Source organism: Lepidochelys olivacea (assembly GCF_965140295.1).
Source record: "Lepidochelys olivacea isolate rLepOli2 genome assembly, chromosome: 11".
Taxonomy (NCBI): domain Eukaryota; kingdom Metazoa; phylum Chordata; order Testudines; family Cheloniidae; genus Lepidochelys; species Lepidochelys olivacea.
The window spans coordinates 59,881,001-59,900,596 of NC_140421.1; the positions used below are offsets into that span (position 1 = coordinate 59,881,001).

General features: G+C 44.6%; 1 protein-coding gene across 4 annotated transcripts in view; it reads left to right on the forward strand.

The window, feature by feature from the left end:
• The window catches only part of STRADB (STE20 related adaptor beta), a gene marked incomplete at its 5' end in the record, with an annotated part of 31,046 nt that overhangs the window by 2,394 nt on the left and 9,056 nt on the right, over nucleotides 1-19,596 (forward strand). For 2 of the 4 annotated variants that reach the window (XM_084643681.1, XM_084643678.1), the window contains 6 exons: nucleotides 6,500-6,555; nucleotides 7,485-7,565; nucleotides 16,425-16,524; nucleotides 17,358-17,500; nucleotides 17,983-18,091; nucleotides 19,275-19,398. In XM_084643681.1, the coding sequence (XP_084499807.1) occupies nucleotides 6,544-6,555; nucleotides 7,485-7,565; nucleotides 16,425-16,524; nucleotides 17,358-17,500; nucleotides 17,983-18,091; nucleotides 19,275-19,398 (569 nt within the window). Of the gene's footprint in view, nucleotides 1-6,499; nucleotides 6,556-7,472; nucleotides 7,566-16,424; nucleotides 16,525-17,357; nucleotides 17,501-17,982; nucleotides 18,092-19,274; nucleotides 19,399-19,596 lie in introns of those variants that run through there. The other 2 variants (XM_084643679.1, XM_084643680.1) reach the window with 2 other exon arrangements.

The window sequence follows — 19,596 nt, forward strand, 5'->3', positions numbered from 1 at the left end:
GTATAAAAATATTGCTCGCGCATGCAGGGGTGTAATAAGGAACGCCAAAGTACAATTGGAGTTGCAGCTAGCAAGGGATGTGAAGGGTCACAAGAAGGATTTCTACAGGTATGTTAGCAACAAGAAGGTCAGGGAAAGTGTGGGACCCTTACTGAATGTGGGAGGCAACCTAGTTACAGACGATGTAGACAAAGCTGAAGTACTCAATGCTTTTTTTTGCCTTGGTCTTTACAGACATGGTCAGCTCCCAGACTGCTGCACTGGGCAGCACAGTATGGGGAGGAGGTGAGCAGCCCTCAGTGGTGAACAGGTTAAGGACTATTTAGAAAAGAAGGACATGCACAAGTCCATCAGTCTGGATCTAATGCATCCGAGGATCCTGAGGTGGTTGGCTGATGTGATTGCAGAGCCATTGGCCATTATCTTTGAAAACTCGTAGCTATCGGGAGAGGTCCCGTACGACTGGAAAAAGGCAAATATAGTGCTCATTTTTAAAAAAAGGGAAGAAGGAGAATCCGGGGAACTACAGAGTGGTCAGCCTCACCTCAGTCCCTGCAAAATCATGGAGCAGGTTCTCAAGGAATCCATTTTGAAGCAGTTAGAGGAGATGAAGGTGATCAGGAACAGTCAACACGGATTCACCAAGAGCAAGTCATGCCTGACCAACCTGATTGCCTTCTATGATGAGATAACTGGCTTTGTGGATATGGGGAAAGCAGTGGACGTGATATATCTTGACTTTAGCAAAGCTTTTGATATGATCTCCCACAGTATTCTTGACAGCAAGTTAAAAAGGGTATGAATTAGATGAATGGACTATCAGGTGGACAGAATGCTGTCTAGATTGTTTGGCTCAACAGGTACCGATCAATGGCTCGATGTCTAGTTGGCAGCCGGTATCAAGCGGAGTGCCCCAGGGGTCTGTCCTGGGGCCAGCTTTGTTCAACATCTTCATTAATGATCTGGATGATCGGATGGATTGCACCCTCAGCAAGTTTGTGGACAACACTAAGCTGGGAGGAGAGGTAGATATGCTGTAGGCTAGGGATAGGGTCCAGAGTGACCTAGACAAATTGGAGGATTGAGCCAAAAGAAATCTGATGAGATTCAGCAAGGACAAGTGCAGAGTCCTGTACTTAGGACGGAAGAATCCCATGCACTGCTACAGGCTGGGGACCAACTCGCTAAGCGGCAGTTCTGCAGAAATGGACTTGGGGATTACAGTGGACAAGAAGCTGGATATGAATCAGAAGTGTGCCCTTGTTGCTAAGAAGGCTAATGGCATATTGGGCTGCATTAGTAGGAGCATTGCCAGCAGATTGAGGGAAATGATTATTCCCCTTTATTTGCCACTGGTGAGGCCACATCTGGAGTACTGTGTCCAGTTTTGGGCCCCCACTACAGAAAGGAGGTGGACAAATTGGAGAGAGTCCAGCGAAGGACAACAAAAATGATTAGGGGACTGGGGCACATGACTTATGAGGAAAGGCTGAGGGAACTGGGCTTATTTAGTTTGCAGAAGAGAGGAGTGAGGGGGGATTTGATAGCAATCTTCAACTACCTGGGAGGGGGGAGTCCCAGAGAGGATGGAGTGAGGCTGTTCTCAGTGGTGGCAGATGACAGAAGAAGGAGCAATGGTCTCAAGTTGCAGTGGGGGAGGTCTAGGTTGGATATTATGAAAAACTATTTCACTAGGAGGGTGGTGAAGCACTGGAATGGGTTACCTAGGGAGGTGGTGGAATTTCCATCCTTATAGGTTTTTAAGGCCCGGCTTGACAAAGCCCTGGCTGGGATGATTTAGTTGGGGTTAGTCCTACTTTGAGAAGGTTGGACTAGATGACCTCCTGAGGTCTCTTCCAACCCTAATCTTCTATGATTAATCTCTCTCTAAGTGGTCTCGGTGCCACTAGATGGGACAGAGCACCACACCCAGAAGGTGTGTGGGTTACACAAGTGCTGCCACCTCTGCTAGCGTATAGTCAGAGAGATTAGGGGCCTACTTTTCAGAGGTGCCAAGCACCCACAATGTTAGCTGAAGTTGCAGAAGTTGTGGGTGGTAGGTCAGCATCTTTGAGAATTAGGCTGCAAGTGACTTGCCTAACATCCCAAAGGAAATCTGTGATAGAACGAACACTAAAACCCAGATTTGCCATGCAGGGTTTTATGGGTAAGGCAGTCTTTCTTCCAGACTTCAGATACATCATTCACAGTTTGATTAGCTGAGTTCAAGAGAAAATGAGAGTATCATATATGCTTATAAAAAACTTCCTGCTTATTGGGTTTGAAGGGGTTTCTGTAAGCATGTTGGCAGTGCTTGCTGTCTTTCACAAATTGTCCCACCATTTGGCCAGGCTAAATTTAATAAAGTCTCGAAGTAAATAATTCATGGAATTCTAAATGTATGTTTATTTGTTTGTTGTTCACATCTGGAGTCCCTAAACAGTGCTGAGTTAAATCCTATGTCTTTTTTATTATACTTAACTATGCATTGCAGGCACTTGTGTACACTCAATCTGTACATGGTAACTTCAGGAGTTTGCCTGGAGGAAAGCCTGAAGTTTGTGACATAAACAGAAAGATCGATGCTTTCCTATCTAGCAGCAGACAAACATTCCCAGGTGGAAGGGTGGGGGTAGACAGCAAAAAAATTTTACATTTCCCATAAATCATCTTATGTCAAAATATCTTGCCCAGTGAATTTAAATAGACAAAGATAACAGAAACAAAGCAGCAATCAGTTTGAAATCCCCTGGCTTGCTTGGCCAAAGGAAAGTTTTGGGTTTTCCCCCTCACTGTTGCCTAGAAAATCATCCTATGCTCAGTATCACTGCTGTTTTAAAGTTTGGAATTAAGATGCAGTAGCAAAAATAAAAGTGGCTTGTCTTTTAAAATTTGGGAGTATGCTATAATTTCTAATTATATCCTCCCACTGAATTTCAGTTTAGGTTGCCCTGCAAGAAAGTGCATCTCTAACTCAGTAGGGGTGTAATTTTATTCAAGTCAATGGAGTTTCATTGGGTATAAACTTGGCCCAGTGTACTTTGAAAAGAAATATTAATGCGAATCACAAGGATGACTAAGTACAGTTCTCTGTCAATGGTACTGTTGCTAAGGAAACTGATAAATGGGGTTTAACAATGGCAACTGGAAGATGATCCTCCTTTAAGATGCTTCATGGGAGCAGACCTCTTACATGTGCTCTGTTACTTCACATTACAGGTTTGGTTCTTATTTAAAAAACAAAACAAAACCCCTCAAAATAATATAACCGAGGACTGTTGATATCATCCTAAATGTCAAAATAATCAATGAGCTATAGCCCACGGTTGGTGGTAATAATTGTTTACAATAGGCTGTGCACATTCAGAGCATTTACAGGTATTGGGTTTCCCAAAGGCATCCTCTTAGATGGAGATGTCACTTTCCTATCACTTCATCACTCCCGTCCTGCGTGTGAAACCTGGGAGAAGTGTGTTAATCCATTTGCTTACCACTCCTGTACAATCCACAGGTTTAGAGGAAGCTTAGAACAACAAAGGCTAGATAGCAAACAAAAATAAAACAAGAGATTTGGAAACAGGGTGCTGGAATGGGGGGAGCCAGGGCCCCATCGCTTTTAAAAGTGGGAGGGCTATGCTCTCCCACTTTTTACCAGCTGTAAGGGCGAGCAAGGGAGGGGAAGGGGGCAGAGAAGACCGGGCAGTGTGAGAGTGGAGAGAAGGGGTTGGGCATATGGCCACGGTTTGGGTGCCACTGCGCCCCCCACACACACTTTTAGGAAGCTTCTGCCACTCCTATTTGAAAATATAGACTATAGTGAAATGATCCACAAAGTATTCCTAAACAGAGGAAAATGTTGAGAATTATAAAAGTGCAAAAAGAATTAATAGGAAGATATTCCTTACATAGCTTTACCTGCTTGGCAAACTTGGATTATAGGCAGACATATTAACTTTGTACCTTTATTGTACCTCTGCCATAAACTTACTTTAACAATTAAATCCTAATGACTGTATTCCACAAATTCATTCTCCTTTTGTGGTTTCATGTTGCAAACCACAGAGTTTATTTCTGATAGAATAGAATAGCATATATTTTTCCCAACAAGGAGAGGAAGGATGGTCCAGTGCTTAGTATGCTGGTCTGGTACTTGGGAGATGTGGATTCAACTTCCTGCTCTGCCACAAATTTATTGTGTGACCTTGGGTAAGTCACTTAGTCTCTCTCTATCTCCATTCCTCATTTATAAAATGGGATAATAGCACTTAGCTACATCCACAAGGATGTTGAGGATGAAGATATTAAAGATAGTGAGGTGCTCAGATATTATGGTAATGGGGTCATATAAGTACTTTAAAAACAAAGAGCGTGGTAAACTGAGTAGTTAGCTGATAATACATTGTGTTCCTCCAAAACTTTTACTAATGGTGGGTTGCTTTGCTAAGGGTTATTCCTGTATATGATTAAAACAATCATGTTGGTAATATAATTTTATTTCAAGCCTGACAACCAAGGAGAACAAAAACTGTGAAGAGTTAAAGGGATCTCACAAAACTGGATGAATAGGCAACAAAATGGCAGAAGAAATTCAGTGTTGATAAGTGCAAAGTAATGCATATTGGAAAACATAATCTCAACTAGACATACAAATGATGGGGTCTAAACTAGCTGTGATGTGCTCCATCATGCATGATTCCAAATGTTCTTTATTAGATCAATTTCAACTTGGCCAGGAGGGATTTGTAGAAATAATTAGCATGTAGATAATAAAATAGTGGCATCTCACTGTAAGTGTTTCTGGAAAAATTAGAGGGTTTACCAAAAGATCCTCATCCATTTCAAGGATACTCTTGATTATTTTTTTGGTGCCTTTTTGAAAATCTCTCCTTGAATTATTATCATTAGATCAGATCCAAGAGCCAAAGTTTGGTGGTTAGTGATAATTTTGGGGGAAAAATGAGCTGGTAACTAGAAATTAGATGATGATCTTTCAAACAATCTCCACCTGATTTTTTTTTTAAATATTTGTTTAGAACATTTTAACAGGTTTACAAATTCTTGCCAAGTATGTATCAGGGACAACACAATAATGATAACCGTGAGCTTTTGTTTAGAGGAACATAGTGTACTAGATAATCAACAGCTCTCGCTACTTAATGGGGTGCTAACGCACTACAGAATGAGCATCTTTACACTACCCATGACATGCTGTTTCTCTCCACCCAATTATTACACATCAAAATGGAACTACATATTCTAGTAGGCCAATGGTCAGCAACTTGGCTAAGAATAACAGAAGGGTAGAAAAATAACATTTGCTAAAGTGATTCTAGTACTCCCACTGTGCAAATTCATCAACTTGAACAGGTTTCAGCTGGAGATGGTATAATTGTATTTCTGTGTTTTCATGTTTTCAGATTTTTCAAAGAACTCCAATAGCCTAATTTTTTTTCTGGGCATGAGAGTGGGTGGTGAATGCCGAATTTCCTTTTAAATTATGATGTCTTTTAGACTCAAATAGTGGGGGTACAGTGAAGTGATTGTATACCTGCCTGGGACCCCCTTTTTTCTAACTAGGTCTAACAACAGTTTTATCCTCTCCGTTAACTTCAGAAATGCAATATGAAATTGCTTTTGGCTTGCTTTTCTTGAGTGCAAGCTCCGCTGTCTGTAGCTGGAACTTGATTAGCACAGCTGTGCTCCTTTCTATTGGAATAACAATGTGGTTTTCTTCCCTACACACTGTCAATGATCAATGAATCTAGTCCTTCTATTTCAGTGCCTCTGTTCTTGTAGATTATTTGTATGTAACCAATCTACCTGTTCAAAGAGTGACTCCAAGTACATGAGTTAGAAGGGGGGAACTGCTTATAGGATGAGGTTGCCTATATGATACAAATGAGTATGTCTGACCAGTGCCACTATAAACTGTTTAAAACTAGTGTCCAGAAACTTCGATGAGAGTAGGAAAGTCCCTTGCAGCCATACTATAAGCTTTTACCATTATGTACTTACTGACAGAATTAGTAGCAGAGGAGCATGCTTGGATAACACTTCTTATGTAAAATGTTGGACTTCCCATAGTTTATGACTAAGAGGAGAGACTGACATTTAGATTTGGATTTTGTTGCAATATTGGGTCATGGGTTGACATAAGAACGGCTACACTAGGTCAGACCAATGGTCCATCTAGCCCAGTATCCTGTCTTCTGATCATGCCCAATGCCAGGTGCTTCAGAGGGAATAAATAGAACAGGTAATCCTCAAGTGATCCATTCCCTGTTGCCCATTCCCAGCATCTGGCAAAATGAGGACAGGAACACTTCTAATAGCCATTGATGGACCTATCCTCCATTAACTTATCTAGTTCTTTTTTGAACCCTGTTATAGTCTTGGCCTTCATAACATCCTCTGGCAAAGAGTTCCACAAGTTGACTGTATGTTGTGTGAAGAAATACTTCCTTTGTGCATTGATATTACTCTAATATTTTATTTTTAGGATAAATGGGTGTGCATGACCTTTCCCTGAACTAAAGCAGTTCCATGTCTTGTTTGGTAAGTCTGCATTTAATATGGCTTATTTTATGCCATAGTTTTTGACAGTTGCACCTTGCAGTTCAATCATGTATCATGAAATAAAACTTCTGGTGAAATTTCTGAGGGGAAACTCCATTCAAGGGATTTGAGCAGTAAACAATAACAAACTCCTAATGTAGATGCTAGCAAAGGGTTCACGAGAGTGAGAGTTTCTCTTCTAGAATAGTTCCACAGAATAGTTCAGAGAGCTGATTAGCCTGTTGGTGTTCACTCTTATTAGAGTGGGGCTCATTAATGTTAAAATTAAAATAAAAAAAACCTTAAACAGCTTTGGAATTTTCTACAATGTATTCCTCCACTATGAAAGGTAGGTCCTAGTAGAAGAGAAAAATGGGATGGATGAGGGCAATTGCACTGGGCCCTTAAGTGCTACTGTTCTCAGGGGGACTCTTCCACCCTTTCTGTTCCTGGTTTACTTATATCAATAGACTATCTGACACAGTGGTCCCAAACTGTGGGGTATGGAGGAACGTTGGTGGGTTGTGGTGGGGCCCAGGCCAGCCCTCCTGGGGAGTGGGGAGGGAGTGCCACCCAGCCTCGTTCTGCCCCCAGCTCCGCTCCTGGCCCCGACGGCAGCCCCAGCTGCAGCTCTGGCTCCAAGTGGGGCCCTACTCCAGCTCTCCATGGTGGCTCTGGCCCCTCTCCCAGCCGCAGCTCCTGGGGTGGGTGGGGGGGAGAAGGAGGAAGGGGAAACTAGGTAAGAGGGGGAGCATAAGCAAAAAAGTTTGGGGAGCACTGCACTAAAATGATGTGCACAGAGATTCTTTTTGATGACATCCTGGATAACTGGAACATGGCTTTGGGTAATGTGTCCCCCTCATAATACTCTATTGATTATAGTACGTCCATTGCAGTTCACTTACTGATACAGTACTATGTATTTCAAGGATTGTTCCTGTATTCTGCGGACAACAGTTGAATCAATCAGACAAGAAAAGCAATCAGAAAATAGCATCCATCAATACTTGGTAAGAAGGAATCCAAATTGATTTAAGAGTTAACCTGCAAAATTAAATGGAAAAATGTAAGGTTGAGAAATATCAAGCACTGTACGTCAGGAATTTCCAAAGATTAAGCGTACTATTGCAATGTTAACTTGGCAAGGTTGTGGGTAGAATTTTATAGTATATATAGTATTTTCTATTCCAATTTTTCTTACATTTAAACCCTAATGCATTACTCTTCAATCTGTACTAGAAAAATTCTGAATGGACAGTGTTGCCAAGTCTCATACTGTGGTAGAGAGAAACGGTTACTCACCTTCTCGTAACTGTTGTTCTTCGAGATGTGTTGTTCATGTCCATTCCAATCCGGTGTGTATGTGCACGGTAGCCAGAAGATTTTCCCATAGCAGCATCTGTTGGGCTGGTCTGGGCACCACCTGGAGTAGCGTCTTTATGGCACTCAATATAGAGCTCTGCCGACCCGCCACCCCCCTCAGTTCCTGCTTGCCAGCTACTCCAACAGAGGGTAGGAGCATGGGTATTGGAATGGACATGAACAACACATCTTAAAGAACAACAGTTACAAGAAGGTGAGTAACCGTTTTTTCTTCTTAGAGTGCTTGTTCATGTCTGTTCCAATCAGGTGATTCACAAGCCCAAGTTCAGGAGGTGGGGTCGGAGTCATTCACTGATTGGAGAACCACTCTTCCAAATGCCACATCATCTATGGCCAGCTGGGTGATTGAATAGTGCGTGATGAAAGTGTGTATGGAGGACCGCGTTGCTGCTCTGCAGATTTTCTGGGTGGGATCCTGTGCCAAGAACACCACTGAAGAGGCCTGAGCCCTGGTAGTGTGTGCAGTGATCAAAGGAGCAGGCATCCTTGCCAGGTTGTAGCACATCTGGATGCCGAATGTGATCCACGATGAAATCCGTTGAGAAGAGACAGGAATACCCTTCATTCTGTTCACGACTGCCACGAATAACTGCACTGAGTTTTGGAATGGTTTCGTTGTCTCGATGTAGAAGGCTAGCGCTCTGTGGACATCCAATGAGTGAAGTCTTTGCTCCCTGCTGCTCAAGTGCAGCTTAGGATAGAACATCAGGAGGAAGATGTCCTGGTTGATGTGAAACTGGGAGACAACCTTTGGAGGAAAGTCGGGTGAGGTCTGAGCTGGACTTTGTCCTTATGGAACACAGGATAAGGGGGCTCTGAAGTCAGGGCCTTGAGCTCAGACAGCCTCTTGGCTGAGGTTATCGTGACCAGAAACACTATCTTGTATGAGAGATGGAGCAGGGACCATGTCGTCAAAGGTTCACAGGGTGGTCCCATGAGTCTGAAAAGGACCAGATTGAGGTCCCAAGCTGGGACAGGCTACCAGACATGCAGGTATACCGCCTGTCGAGCCCTTTAAGGAAACTGCTGACCATAGGTTTGGCAAAGACCAAGTGGCCCTCTGCACCTGGATGAAAGGCAGAGATGGCGGCCAAGTGAACCCTTATTGACAACACAGACAGTCCCTGCTGCTTGAGATGGAGGAGATAGTCTAATATAAGTGTCACAGAGGCAAGTGACGGAGATGAATGATGCTGCACTGACCAGATTGAAAATCTCTTCCACTTTGCAAGGTAGGTAGCCCTGGTGGAGGGCTTTCTACTGCCCAGGAGGACTTGCCTAACCGAGTCTGAGCAGGAGAGTTCCATTGGGTTCAGCCATGGAGCTTCCATGCCATGAGGTGCAGCAACTCCAGGTTCAGATGTTGGAGACGGCCATGATCCTGAGTTAGTAAGTCTGGGAAGAGCAACAAGGTGACTGGAGCTTCCATGGACATTTCCAGGAGTGATGTGTACCGGTGTTGCGGGGCCAGGCTGGAGCTATCAGAATCACCGAAACTTCTTCCCTTTGTATCTTGAGGAGCACCTTATGAATGAGAGGGATGGGTGGGAACGCATACAGGAAACTGCTTCCCCATGGGAGGAGGAACGCATCCATGATGGAGCTCGGGCTGCCGTTCAGGAAGGAGCAAAACGGCTGACACTTCCTGTTGTGTCACATGGCGAACAGATCTATCTGGGGAAAACCCCACTGATGAAAGAATGAGTTAATGTCCGGGCCATGGAACAACCTGCTGTGATGGTCCGCCAACTTGTTCTGTATTCCAGGGAGGTATGATGCTTGCAGGTGTATTGAGTGTTCTATACAAAAGTCCCACAGCATGATGGCTTCCTGGTACAGGGGAGAGGAGAGTGCACCTGTTTGTTAATATAAAACATTGCTGTGGTGTTGTCTGTCATCACTGATACACATCTCCCTGCTAGGTGTGGTTGGAAAGTCTGACATGGCAGGCTTACCACTCTCAGCTCTCTGACATAGATATGGAAAGTGAGATTAGTCTGAAACCAGAAGCCTTGTGTTCTGAGGTCTCTCAAATGTGCACCCCAGCCCAAGTCTGACATGTCAGTTACTAGCGAGAGGGATGGCTGAGGGCCGGTGAAAGGGACCCCGTACATACTACCTGCGGGTTGTGCCACCACAGGAGGGAGCTGAGTACCAGGCGAGGCAGGGTTACAATCCTGTCCAAACTGTCCTGGGGTGGCCGATACATTGATGCCAGCCATGACTGAAGAGGTTGAAGTCTGAGTCTGCACGTTATACTACATAGACACAGACTGCCATGTGTCCTAGAAGTTTCAGGCAGTACCGTGCTATGGTGGTGAGGAACTGTCTGAGACCTCGAATCATGTCGCCCATGGTTCGAAATCTCACTTCTAGAAGGAATGCCCTGGTGTATGTCGAGTCCAGTACCACCCCTACAAATTCTATCCTTTAAACCGGGGACAGCATTGATTTACCCTCGTTCAGTAGCAGACTCAGTTCATCTAAAGAAGCTCTTATGAAGGCGACCTGCATCTCTACTTGAGTTCTGGATCGACCCTTGATCAGCCAGTCGTCGAGGTATGGGAACACCTGTACCTGTCGCCTGTGCAGGAACGCAGCCACGACTGCCATGCACTTGGTGAATACTTGAGGTGCTGTTGACAGGCCGAGTGGGAGGACTGTGAACTGGTAGCAGGTGTTGTTCACCATAAACCTGAGGTATTTTCTGTGGGACTGAATTATTGTTATGTGAAAGTACACCTCCTTCAAGTCGAGGGCAGCATACCAGTCTGCTGGATCCGGTGAAGAGATGATGGAGGCCAAAGAGACCATGCGGAACTTGAGCTTCTTCATGAACGTGTTGAGTTCTCGCAGGTCTAGCATAGGCCTGAGCCTGCCTTTGGCTTTTGGTACTAGGAAATACCGAGAATAGAAATCATTGCCCTTCTGCTCTTGAGGGACCTCTTCCACTGCCCCTAGTGGAAGGAGAGAGTGCACCTCCTGTATAAGGAGTTGCTTGTGAGAGGGGTCCCTGAAGGGGGATGGGGAAGGAGGGTGGAAGAGCAGGAGGGCTCAGAATTGGATGGAGTATCCCCTCGCTAGTGTGTGGAGCACCCAGCAGTCTGAAGTGATACGGGATGAAGCACAGTAGAAAGGGGATAGTCGTAATGAAAAGGTAAGGCGGGGTAAATCCAGTTTTTGTTTTGGTGTGCCGTCCTCGACTGCACCTTCAAAAGGCCTGTTTCGGGCTGGAAGATGGCTTGGAATGGCTAGAGTTCTGGCCTGATGACGGGTGTGACCTTTTCCTCCCACTCCTGTTCCTCCTCCGGGAATTGTCCTGACGGTTCTGCTGGTAGAAGCATGGCGGAGGTTGCTGTCTAAAATGCTTCCGCTGCATAGCTGAAGTATGGAGGCCTAATGATTTGAGAGTGACTCTCGAGTCCTTTAGGCCAGTGGTTCTCAAAGCAGGTCCACTGCTTGTTCAGGGAAAGCCCCTGGCAGGCCGGGCCGGTTTGTTTTCCTGCTGTGTCTGCAGGTTCAGCCAATCGCGGCTCCAGGCCAATCGGGGCTGCGGGAAGGGGAGCCGCTTTCCCTGAACAAGCAGCGGACTGGCTTTGAGAACCACTGCTTTAGGCTATGCAGCCTTTTGTCTGTTTTCTCGGAAAAGAGAGCCGAACCCTCAAATGGGAAGTCCTAAATAGTCTGTTAGACCTCATACGGCAGGCCCAAGACCTGGAACCAAGAGCCCCTTCTCAGCGCTATGCCCGTAGCCATCACGCAGGTAGCTACAATCTGCCCGTGGAATAGACCTTTCTCCCATAAAGGTTGAGTCCTTTTTGCCTCCCGATTCTTTGGGGAGGGTCCCTGGAAGCCCTAGCGTTCACATTGGTTGACAGCATCAACAATGAGAGAATCGGTGGGGGATGGGTATACAAATGCGGCACAAAGTAGCGTCTTTTGTTGCACTTAGCCGTGGGAGACTATGAGGCTGGGGTCTGCCACAAACTTTTTGTGGTGTCAGAGATGGTTTTTGTAAGAGGCAGGACAATATGTGCAGGTGCGAAGGGGGCAAGGATGTCTACCATTGGATCTGCGACCTCCACTATCTCCTCCACCTGAATGCCCAGGCCCTGAGCAACCCATCACACCAATTGCTGTAGAATCCTACTGTTTTCCAGGGCTGGGGCTGTACTGTGCCCACCAGTGTCTCGTCCGGTGAGGACAAGGAAGAGACCCCCGTAAGGGATGGCTGCTTCCCTCCTTCCACACCCAAGGGGTCCTGGGGCACCTGGATTTCTTGGGCCGTTGCTGACCTGGATGGTATTGTGCCCCTGGGTGTCGGGACTGCCTATGCTGATGCCAATGCTGAAAGTGTCAGTGGTGCCAAGGCTATCATTGACACCGGAATCGCAGTCAGTGCCGGGGCTATCGTCAGTGTTGGAGACTTCAGAGCCGAAACAAATGGGTCCAGTGCAGGCCACGCCGGAGGTGTTGGGATATTGGTGCTGGGTAGCAACGGGGCTACCCCTGATCCTGCTGATGCCGATGGTGCTGGAGGGGGTACAAACGTGGCCAAGGCCACCTGCGTCGCCCTGGAATTTGACCCTTGGCTCCGACTTTGGCTTTGATGAAAAGCCCAGGAGTCCAAAAAGGGCCATTGCGCCAGGGGGTTGCCATTGTGCGGGCCACAATGCCGGGTAAGGGTGCAGGTCCCGTGTTGACGTGGACCGTCTGCTCCTACTCCTACGGAACCGATAGGAGTCAGACTCCGAGGTGTCCGAAAAACAGGACCACAAAGGAGTGTTATTTCTAGGTGCTGACTGTTTGTGCCAAGGGCTCAGGGACCAGCACAGCTGCTGGGTCTGTTCCGATGCCGGGGAGTGGCGCACCAGGGTTGGAGATCAGCAGGGCATCATGACGGGCTTTCCCCTCGAAGGCTTCTACACCTTTGTACTTCCCAGGCATATTAGATCCATTGTCATAGGCTTGACCAATGCAGACTTGAAAAGCTAACTTAAAACCTTCTAGAATTGCTAGTACTTGAGCAGCAATTTCTTTTCCAGTTTTTCCCACGAAATTTTCAAACAAAATAAACCTTTCTTCAATTGAAAATTTTGAGCTGTCTACAATCTTAACATATCAAATAACCATAATAGTCTGTTCCATGTGAGAACAATCTGGAGTGGCATCAACAATGATTGAAAAATACTTAGCATTTCGAATCTCATCAAGAATTATTTGTACGAATAACCCACGTAGCTCAATAAACTTGTTTTGTATGCCTGTGGAGAGATAATGGACTTGCATGCGCTTTTGACTCTCTTGAGAGTCTCGAACATGTTTAACATGCTCTGATAAAAGTGGGTCATATTTGCTGAGGAGCTCAGCTATGCCTAGAAAGTTTCCATTTGCATGATCACCAATACGTTGACTGGAACAAAAGAAAGCCAATCCCTGCTCAGAAAGAAAAAGGATGACATTCAGGATGTACTCAAGAAGTTTTTTCCAGTTATTAGTTTCTGTAGAGAGTTCAGTCAAGAGTAAATTCTCAACTGAACTTTCAGCTGATGCTCCCCTACTGGCTGATTTCCATGCAACATAATTTTTTTGGTGTGACGTTGAACTCTCATGTGATGGTATTCGGTCTTTCAACTTCCTCCAACCTCTGTTGATGCTCCATCCTGATTGATCAGAGAGAACTAATACATTTGCAGAACTTTTGTTCAAAATGAAGCAGGGTGCACAGTACAGAGATTGTTTTTCCATACTCCAGCATAATCAGTCTCTTGTGCAGGTCTCGCCATTTGGAAGAGTTTTTGTCAGCAGATGAGTAGGGAAAGCATGATTATCAGCATCTCGTGGAAGGTTACTTAGAATTTCAAAACAACTAATTTGAAGAAAAGATTGCATTTGGGCAGCATTGCTCTTGTCACTAATTCCAGTGTCAGTTACCGTCAAACCTGTAGTACTCATGAATTGCTCTTATTGTGTAAGATCTACATCTTCCTGTTGCTGTTCAGTTTCTTGATCGTACACAGGATCTTCTGCTGCATCTGTTACTGTTGGCATATCTCCTTCTTGACTACTGTCCTCATGTTCAGGTATTGGCATTGAAATACCACCTGTTGCAGTTGCAGAATTTTCATTATCTATGGCATTGTTCATTGGGTAAGGTGCGTTTTCCAGTGGTTGGAGAAATGAAGTTATTGGCTTTGAGCTCTTAGCTGCAGATTCACTCAGTTGTTTTCGCCTCTCTTGCTTGCACCACTTTCAAATCTCCTCTTCATAGTGATCTGATCTATTCATACCTGAAATGTTCTAAAGTAAATATGTAGCCTATCCACACTTGAAATATTCTGCTGTAAATCAGTAGCTTATTTACACTTGAAATCTTCTACTGTAAACATGTATGCAAATGCTGAATGGTATGCAAATGCTGAAAAGACTTAAAACGAAGGAATACTAATTAAGAACACAAAATGAAATAGTCAGGTTATTATCCTTATCACTGAATCAAAACTCAAGCACGCAAGGTATAATATAATAGGCTGAGCTGAAGACAAAGGGATGACATATATATATATATATATATAGATAGATAGATATAGATATATATAGTAAACACAGACACGGATACAGACAGAGGGATAATGTCCAAAAATTTCAAATGTGTGTACTCATGAAATTCACTGTATAAGATTGTCCTCAGAAATTTTCACCTTGAATTTGGGCCTATAGACTGCGAAAGCCTATGATGATGGCCAAGCTACCAAGCTGGGGCTCAACCAACCAGTCACCTCTTTTAGCTACTATATGAAGATAATAATGAGGAATTCTCACACACAAATAATTCCTTAGTCAACTAAACGTAAAACTATAAAGACACTAAAATGTAACAATTCTCTACCTTTCAACACGAACTTGATCCAGCACCAGCCACTAGTAGTCGTTTGTTTATATAATCAGCAGATCTGAGTGGACACGTTCATCACAGTCTAATCTTGTGCCATCAGAACAGATATTTTTATTAATATTTATGAACATTTTAAACTCTTTAATATGAAAAAAATAAGTTAACAAAAAAAAATCTTTTACCAAATCACATCTTTATTAGCTTAAATTTGCAGCTCTAAGATGCATCCGATGAAGTGAGCTGTAGCTCACGAAAGCTCATGCTCAAATAAATTGGTTAGTCTCTAAGGTGCCACAAGTACTCCTTTTCTTTAAGCTGAGTGTGTGTGTCACATTTTGGTCTGATAGGGATGAGCATAAAAACAAGCTGAGAAACTTATCAAATGCCAAAAAATTAACAAGTGTCTACATTTGAGGCCCCCTTTGAGCTTGAGGCCCAGGCCAAATAGCCCTCCTGGCCCTCCCATGATTGGCCCTAAGTGCAGCCCCCATTAACAGGACCTTCAGGCACTGATCTGTGCCCTTTAATGTCCTAGGATGAAAGGTCTTGCAGATGGCACAATGATCCTTCTGATGGCTCTCTCCTAAACACTTCAAACACAAGTGAGGATCACTTCTGGGCATACACTTGCCGCAGGCTTCAAAGCCTAGAGATCCCGGCATGGAGAGAGCGTAGGAGGGGAAACCCCCGCCCCAAAGGAAACTTAATCTAACACTGAGGGCTATTAACCCCCCCCCAGATGTTCTGGTTTAACTTGGATTTTAACTTGAAGAGTGGTCAGTTTGGATGAGCTATTACCAGCAGGAGAGTGAGTTTCTGTGTGTATGGGGGTGGGGGGATGTGAGAACCTGGATTTATGCAGGAAATAGCCCAGCTTGATTGTCATGCACATTGTGTAAAGAGTTGTCACTTTGGATGGGCTATCACCAGCAGGAGAGTGAATTTGTGTGGGGGGGTGGAGGGTGAGAAAACCTGGATTTGTGCTGGAAATCACTTTAGATAAGCTATTACCAGCAGGACAGTGGGGTGGGAATAGGTATTGTTTCATATTCTCTGTGTATATATAAAGCCTGCTGCAGTTTCCACGATATGCATCTGAGGAAGTGAGCTGTAGCTCACGAAAGCTTATGCTCTAATAAATTGGTTAGTCTCTAAGGTGCCACAAGTCCTCCTTTTCTTTTTAATGAAAACTATGTAAATAGACTGCTAAATGCGCTTGCCAAGACAAGAGCACAGGGAAGTTCCAGCTAACCGTCACTGGAGGTAATAAGTAACTGAGGAGGTGGCGGGTCAGCAGGGTTCTATATTGAGCACCATAAAGGCACAACTCCAGGGGGTGCCCAGACTGACTCGACGGATGCTGCTGTGGGAAAATTTTGCAGCTACCGTGCTTGCACACCCCTGATTGGAATGGACATGAACAAGCACTTAAAGAACCACCTTAATTTCTTGAATCTCAAGAATTGAGTGCTTGATTTTTTCCCCTTCCCCCACATTTGCATGAGTGTGTATTTATTTATTTTTACATATACTCACACACACATACAGAAATGTGTGTACCAATGTTAAAAACTAATCCTTTCACTACTAGGCAGATGAACCTGAGTTCTCCTGGATTCATCCATATGGAAGAAATGAGACGGCTCGTTGTTCTTCTGACGTCTCCCATTATGAACTCCAGGTGGAAATAGGTAATCTAGTTCTATGCTGAAATGTGCTTAGTCTATCCAAGATTTTTCCTGCAAATGGCCATTCTTTATATATATTTAAAAAAAAAAATCCCATGAGGGGAAAAACTAGAAGCTGTGGAAACATGTGTTCTCCTTGTTATAGAGCCACCCAGAACTATTTTAAGATCTCTCTAAATGTTTACACACTTCTTGAACTCTGATCTTAGCTGATTATTTTTCTAGTGTTGTGAATTTCACTTAATGTTTAAAAACATACAATAGAAATTCATAAAGATACACAAAAACCTGTCTGAATTTGATCTCTATTCCAATTTGGAGAAGAGATTTTCCGCTCAACTTGCTATTTTTTTTTTTTAATAAGTGACCACTCTAAATCTGTTACATTGGTTGTAAATATAGTAGAGAGCAAATCACCATTGTGGTTCTGGTGGCTGTGGCACTTGACAATTTCCGATCAGTCAGCAGGCGTGGCAAGATGGTCCTAAAGATGGCTGTACTGCATCATTATGTATAGAGTGAGTGCTGGTGGTGGTAGTTCTTTAAGTTGGACATCAGCAAAGAAGTCAGCATTTGTAAGACGCTTCATTGGTCCTGAGAAGTAAGACTTGTTTAAACAATTTTTATTAGACTAAACAAAAGCAACAAACATGGCTTGACTAGTTTTCTGGCTGATGTTACATGCAAGCATGCACTGTTAACTGCACCCTTAAAGCCATAGATTCACTGCAGTCAGCAGCAGTGTGTTAGAATTCTAGGACTGTTTGACTACTAAGTGATGAAGCAATTTGTGGGGGTTTTTTAAAACTACCTTTTATAATGTTAACAGAAGGCAGTTGGTTTGCTTCTGCTTACAGGAAGAGGATTCAACAATTTAACTTCGATCTACCTTGCCCGGCATACACCTACAGGAACGCTTGTGGCTGTAAGGATCACAGACTTAGAAAGCTGCTCTGAAGAACATTTGAAAGCTTTACAGGTAAAACAGTAGGACTTGTATAGATGTCTGACACAGGAACTATAATGTATGTGGGTATATGCAGTTAATCAGTACCAGAGTTAGCCTTGTTATATGAACTGGTGCGCACTAAATTAAGTGGCTCTTTGATAAGGCACTAGAGAATAAACTGAAGTCTTCTGCAATACAACAATTTCTCTAGTCATGCACGTACCCCAGTTTGACACACAAACTCTATACTCTTCACTAGAATAAGGGACTCAGAATTAACAATAAAACAGCAGTTCAGTTAGATATCGAAAGCTTCAACAATTTGTTTGAATTTCTATTGCAGGGTGTACGAAGCATCTGAAACCTACATAGTGGGACTCCAAACTTGTTAGCTAGTAGAACTGCATTTACGAAATTGACTTTCTTAAAGTTACTGAGGACCTGTGTAGTTAAGGTTTTTGTCAAGATAATTATCTTCCAAATAACTTACTCACTTTTGTTTAATTCTTTAGAGTGAGGTGGTGCTATCCCACTTTTTCCAGCACCCCAACATAATGACACTTTGGACAGTATTTACTACTGGCAGCTGGCTTTGGGTCATCTCTCCATTCATGGCCTATAGTAAGAATTGTAACTACAATTTGGGAAAAAAGCTTACTGAATTACTGGATTAGATAGCTCAGTCTCTAACACCAGGCTTGTGGCTATGGAAGAGCATGAGATATTCTATATTCCTTTCAGCATCTCTTCTCTTGTAGACCTTGGATGTATCCTAGTTCCACTGTGCCAGACTTATGAATTTTGCTTCTCCTAGAAGGCAGCGTGGATTGGCTATAGGGGTGAAACAGCCGGTTTCCAGGTCATGGAAACATGACTTAGGATGTGGTAGGCTTCATTGTGATCTTTTACTACTGGAAGAATCACTTTCTTTCAGTAATATACTCTGAGGTGACTTACACAGGGAGGCAACTGCTGAGGAAGAAAGTCATTGTAAAGAGGGAACAATGCTTCTTCTGGGGCAGAGGTGGGCAAACTACAGCCCGTGGGCCACATCCGGCCCACGGGACCCTCCTGCCCGGCCTCTGAGCCCCCAACCCCTCCCCCCTAGCCTCAGCTTACTGCACCACCAGCGCAATGTTCTGGGCGGCGGGGAGGCAAGCTCTTGCCGGGCAGCGCAGCTGGAGAGCTGCGGCCTGACCCGGTGCTTTGTGCTGCACGGTGGTGTGGCTGGCTCCAGCCGGGCAGCGTGGCTGCCTGTCCTGGTGCTCTGGGCGGCGTGGCTGTAGCACCACCAGCCACCAGTGCTCCAGTCAGCGTGGTAAGGGGGCAGGGAGCAGGGGAGCTTGGATAGAGGGCAGAGGATTGCGGGATGGTGGTCAGGGGGCGGGGGTGTGGATACGGGTCGGGGCAGTCAGAAGGTGGGGAACAGGGGGGTTGAATGGGGGCAGGGGTTCCAGGGGGACAGTTAGGAAGGAGGGAGGGGTTGGATGGGGCAGCAGGGAGTAGTCAGGGGTGGATGGGGCAGGAGTCCTGGGAGAGGGGTCAGGGGGTGAGAAGCAGCGGGGGTGGGATATGGAGCAGGGACCGGGCCATGCCTGACTGTTTTGGGAGGCACAGAGCCTCCCCTAACTGGCACTCCATACAATTTCGGAAACCCGATGTGGCCCTCAGGCCAAAAAGTTTACCCTCCCCTATTCTAGGGGGTACATGCACAGTGGAGAGAATGCTTTCTTATAGTAGGAATAAAGATTTGTCACTAACAAGACCCGAATGCTTAGCGTGATTTTTTTTCTTTTCTTTTCAGATTCAGCTAGTCACCTACTGAGGACCTACTTCCCTGAAGGAATGAGTGAAGCTTTGATAGGAAACATTCTGTTTGGTGCAGTTAGAGGGTTAAATTACATGCACCAAAATGGCTACATTCACAGGTATGAGACAATTAATACCATAGGTAAGAAGTTATAGCAACACACAAGCTTCCAAACTGAAGCTACTCATTAGTCTATTTAGGTTACCAGAAGCCTATGCCTGATGGCTTTAGAGGAAGGGGAGCTCCCTTTCAACACCCATTCTCTTGTTACTCACAGATTGTTGAGTGCTGTGGAGTAGACACAGGCCCTTCTCTG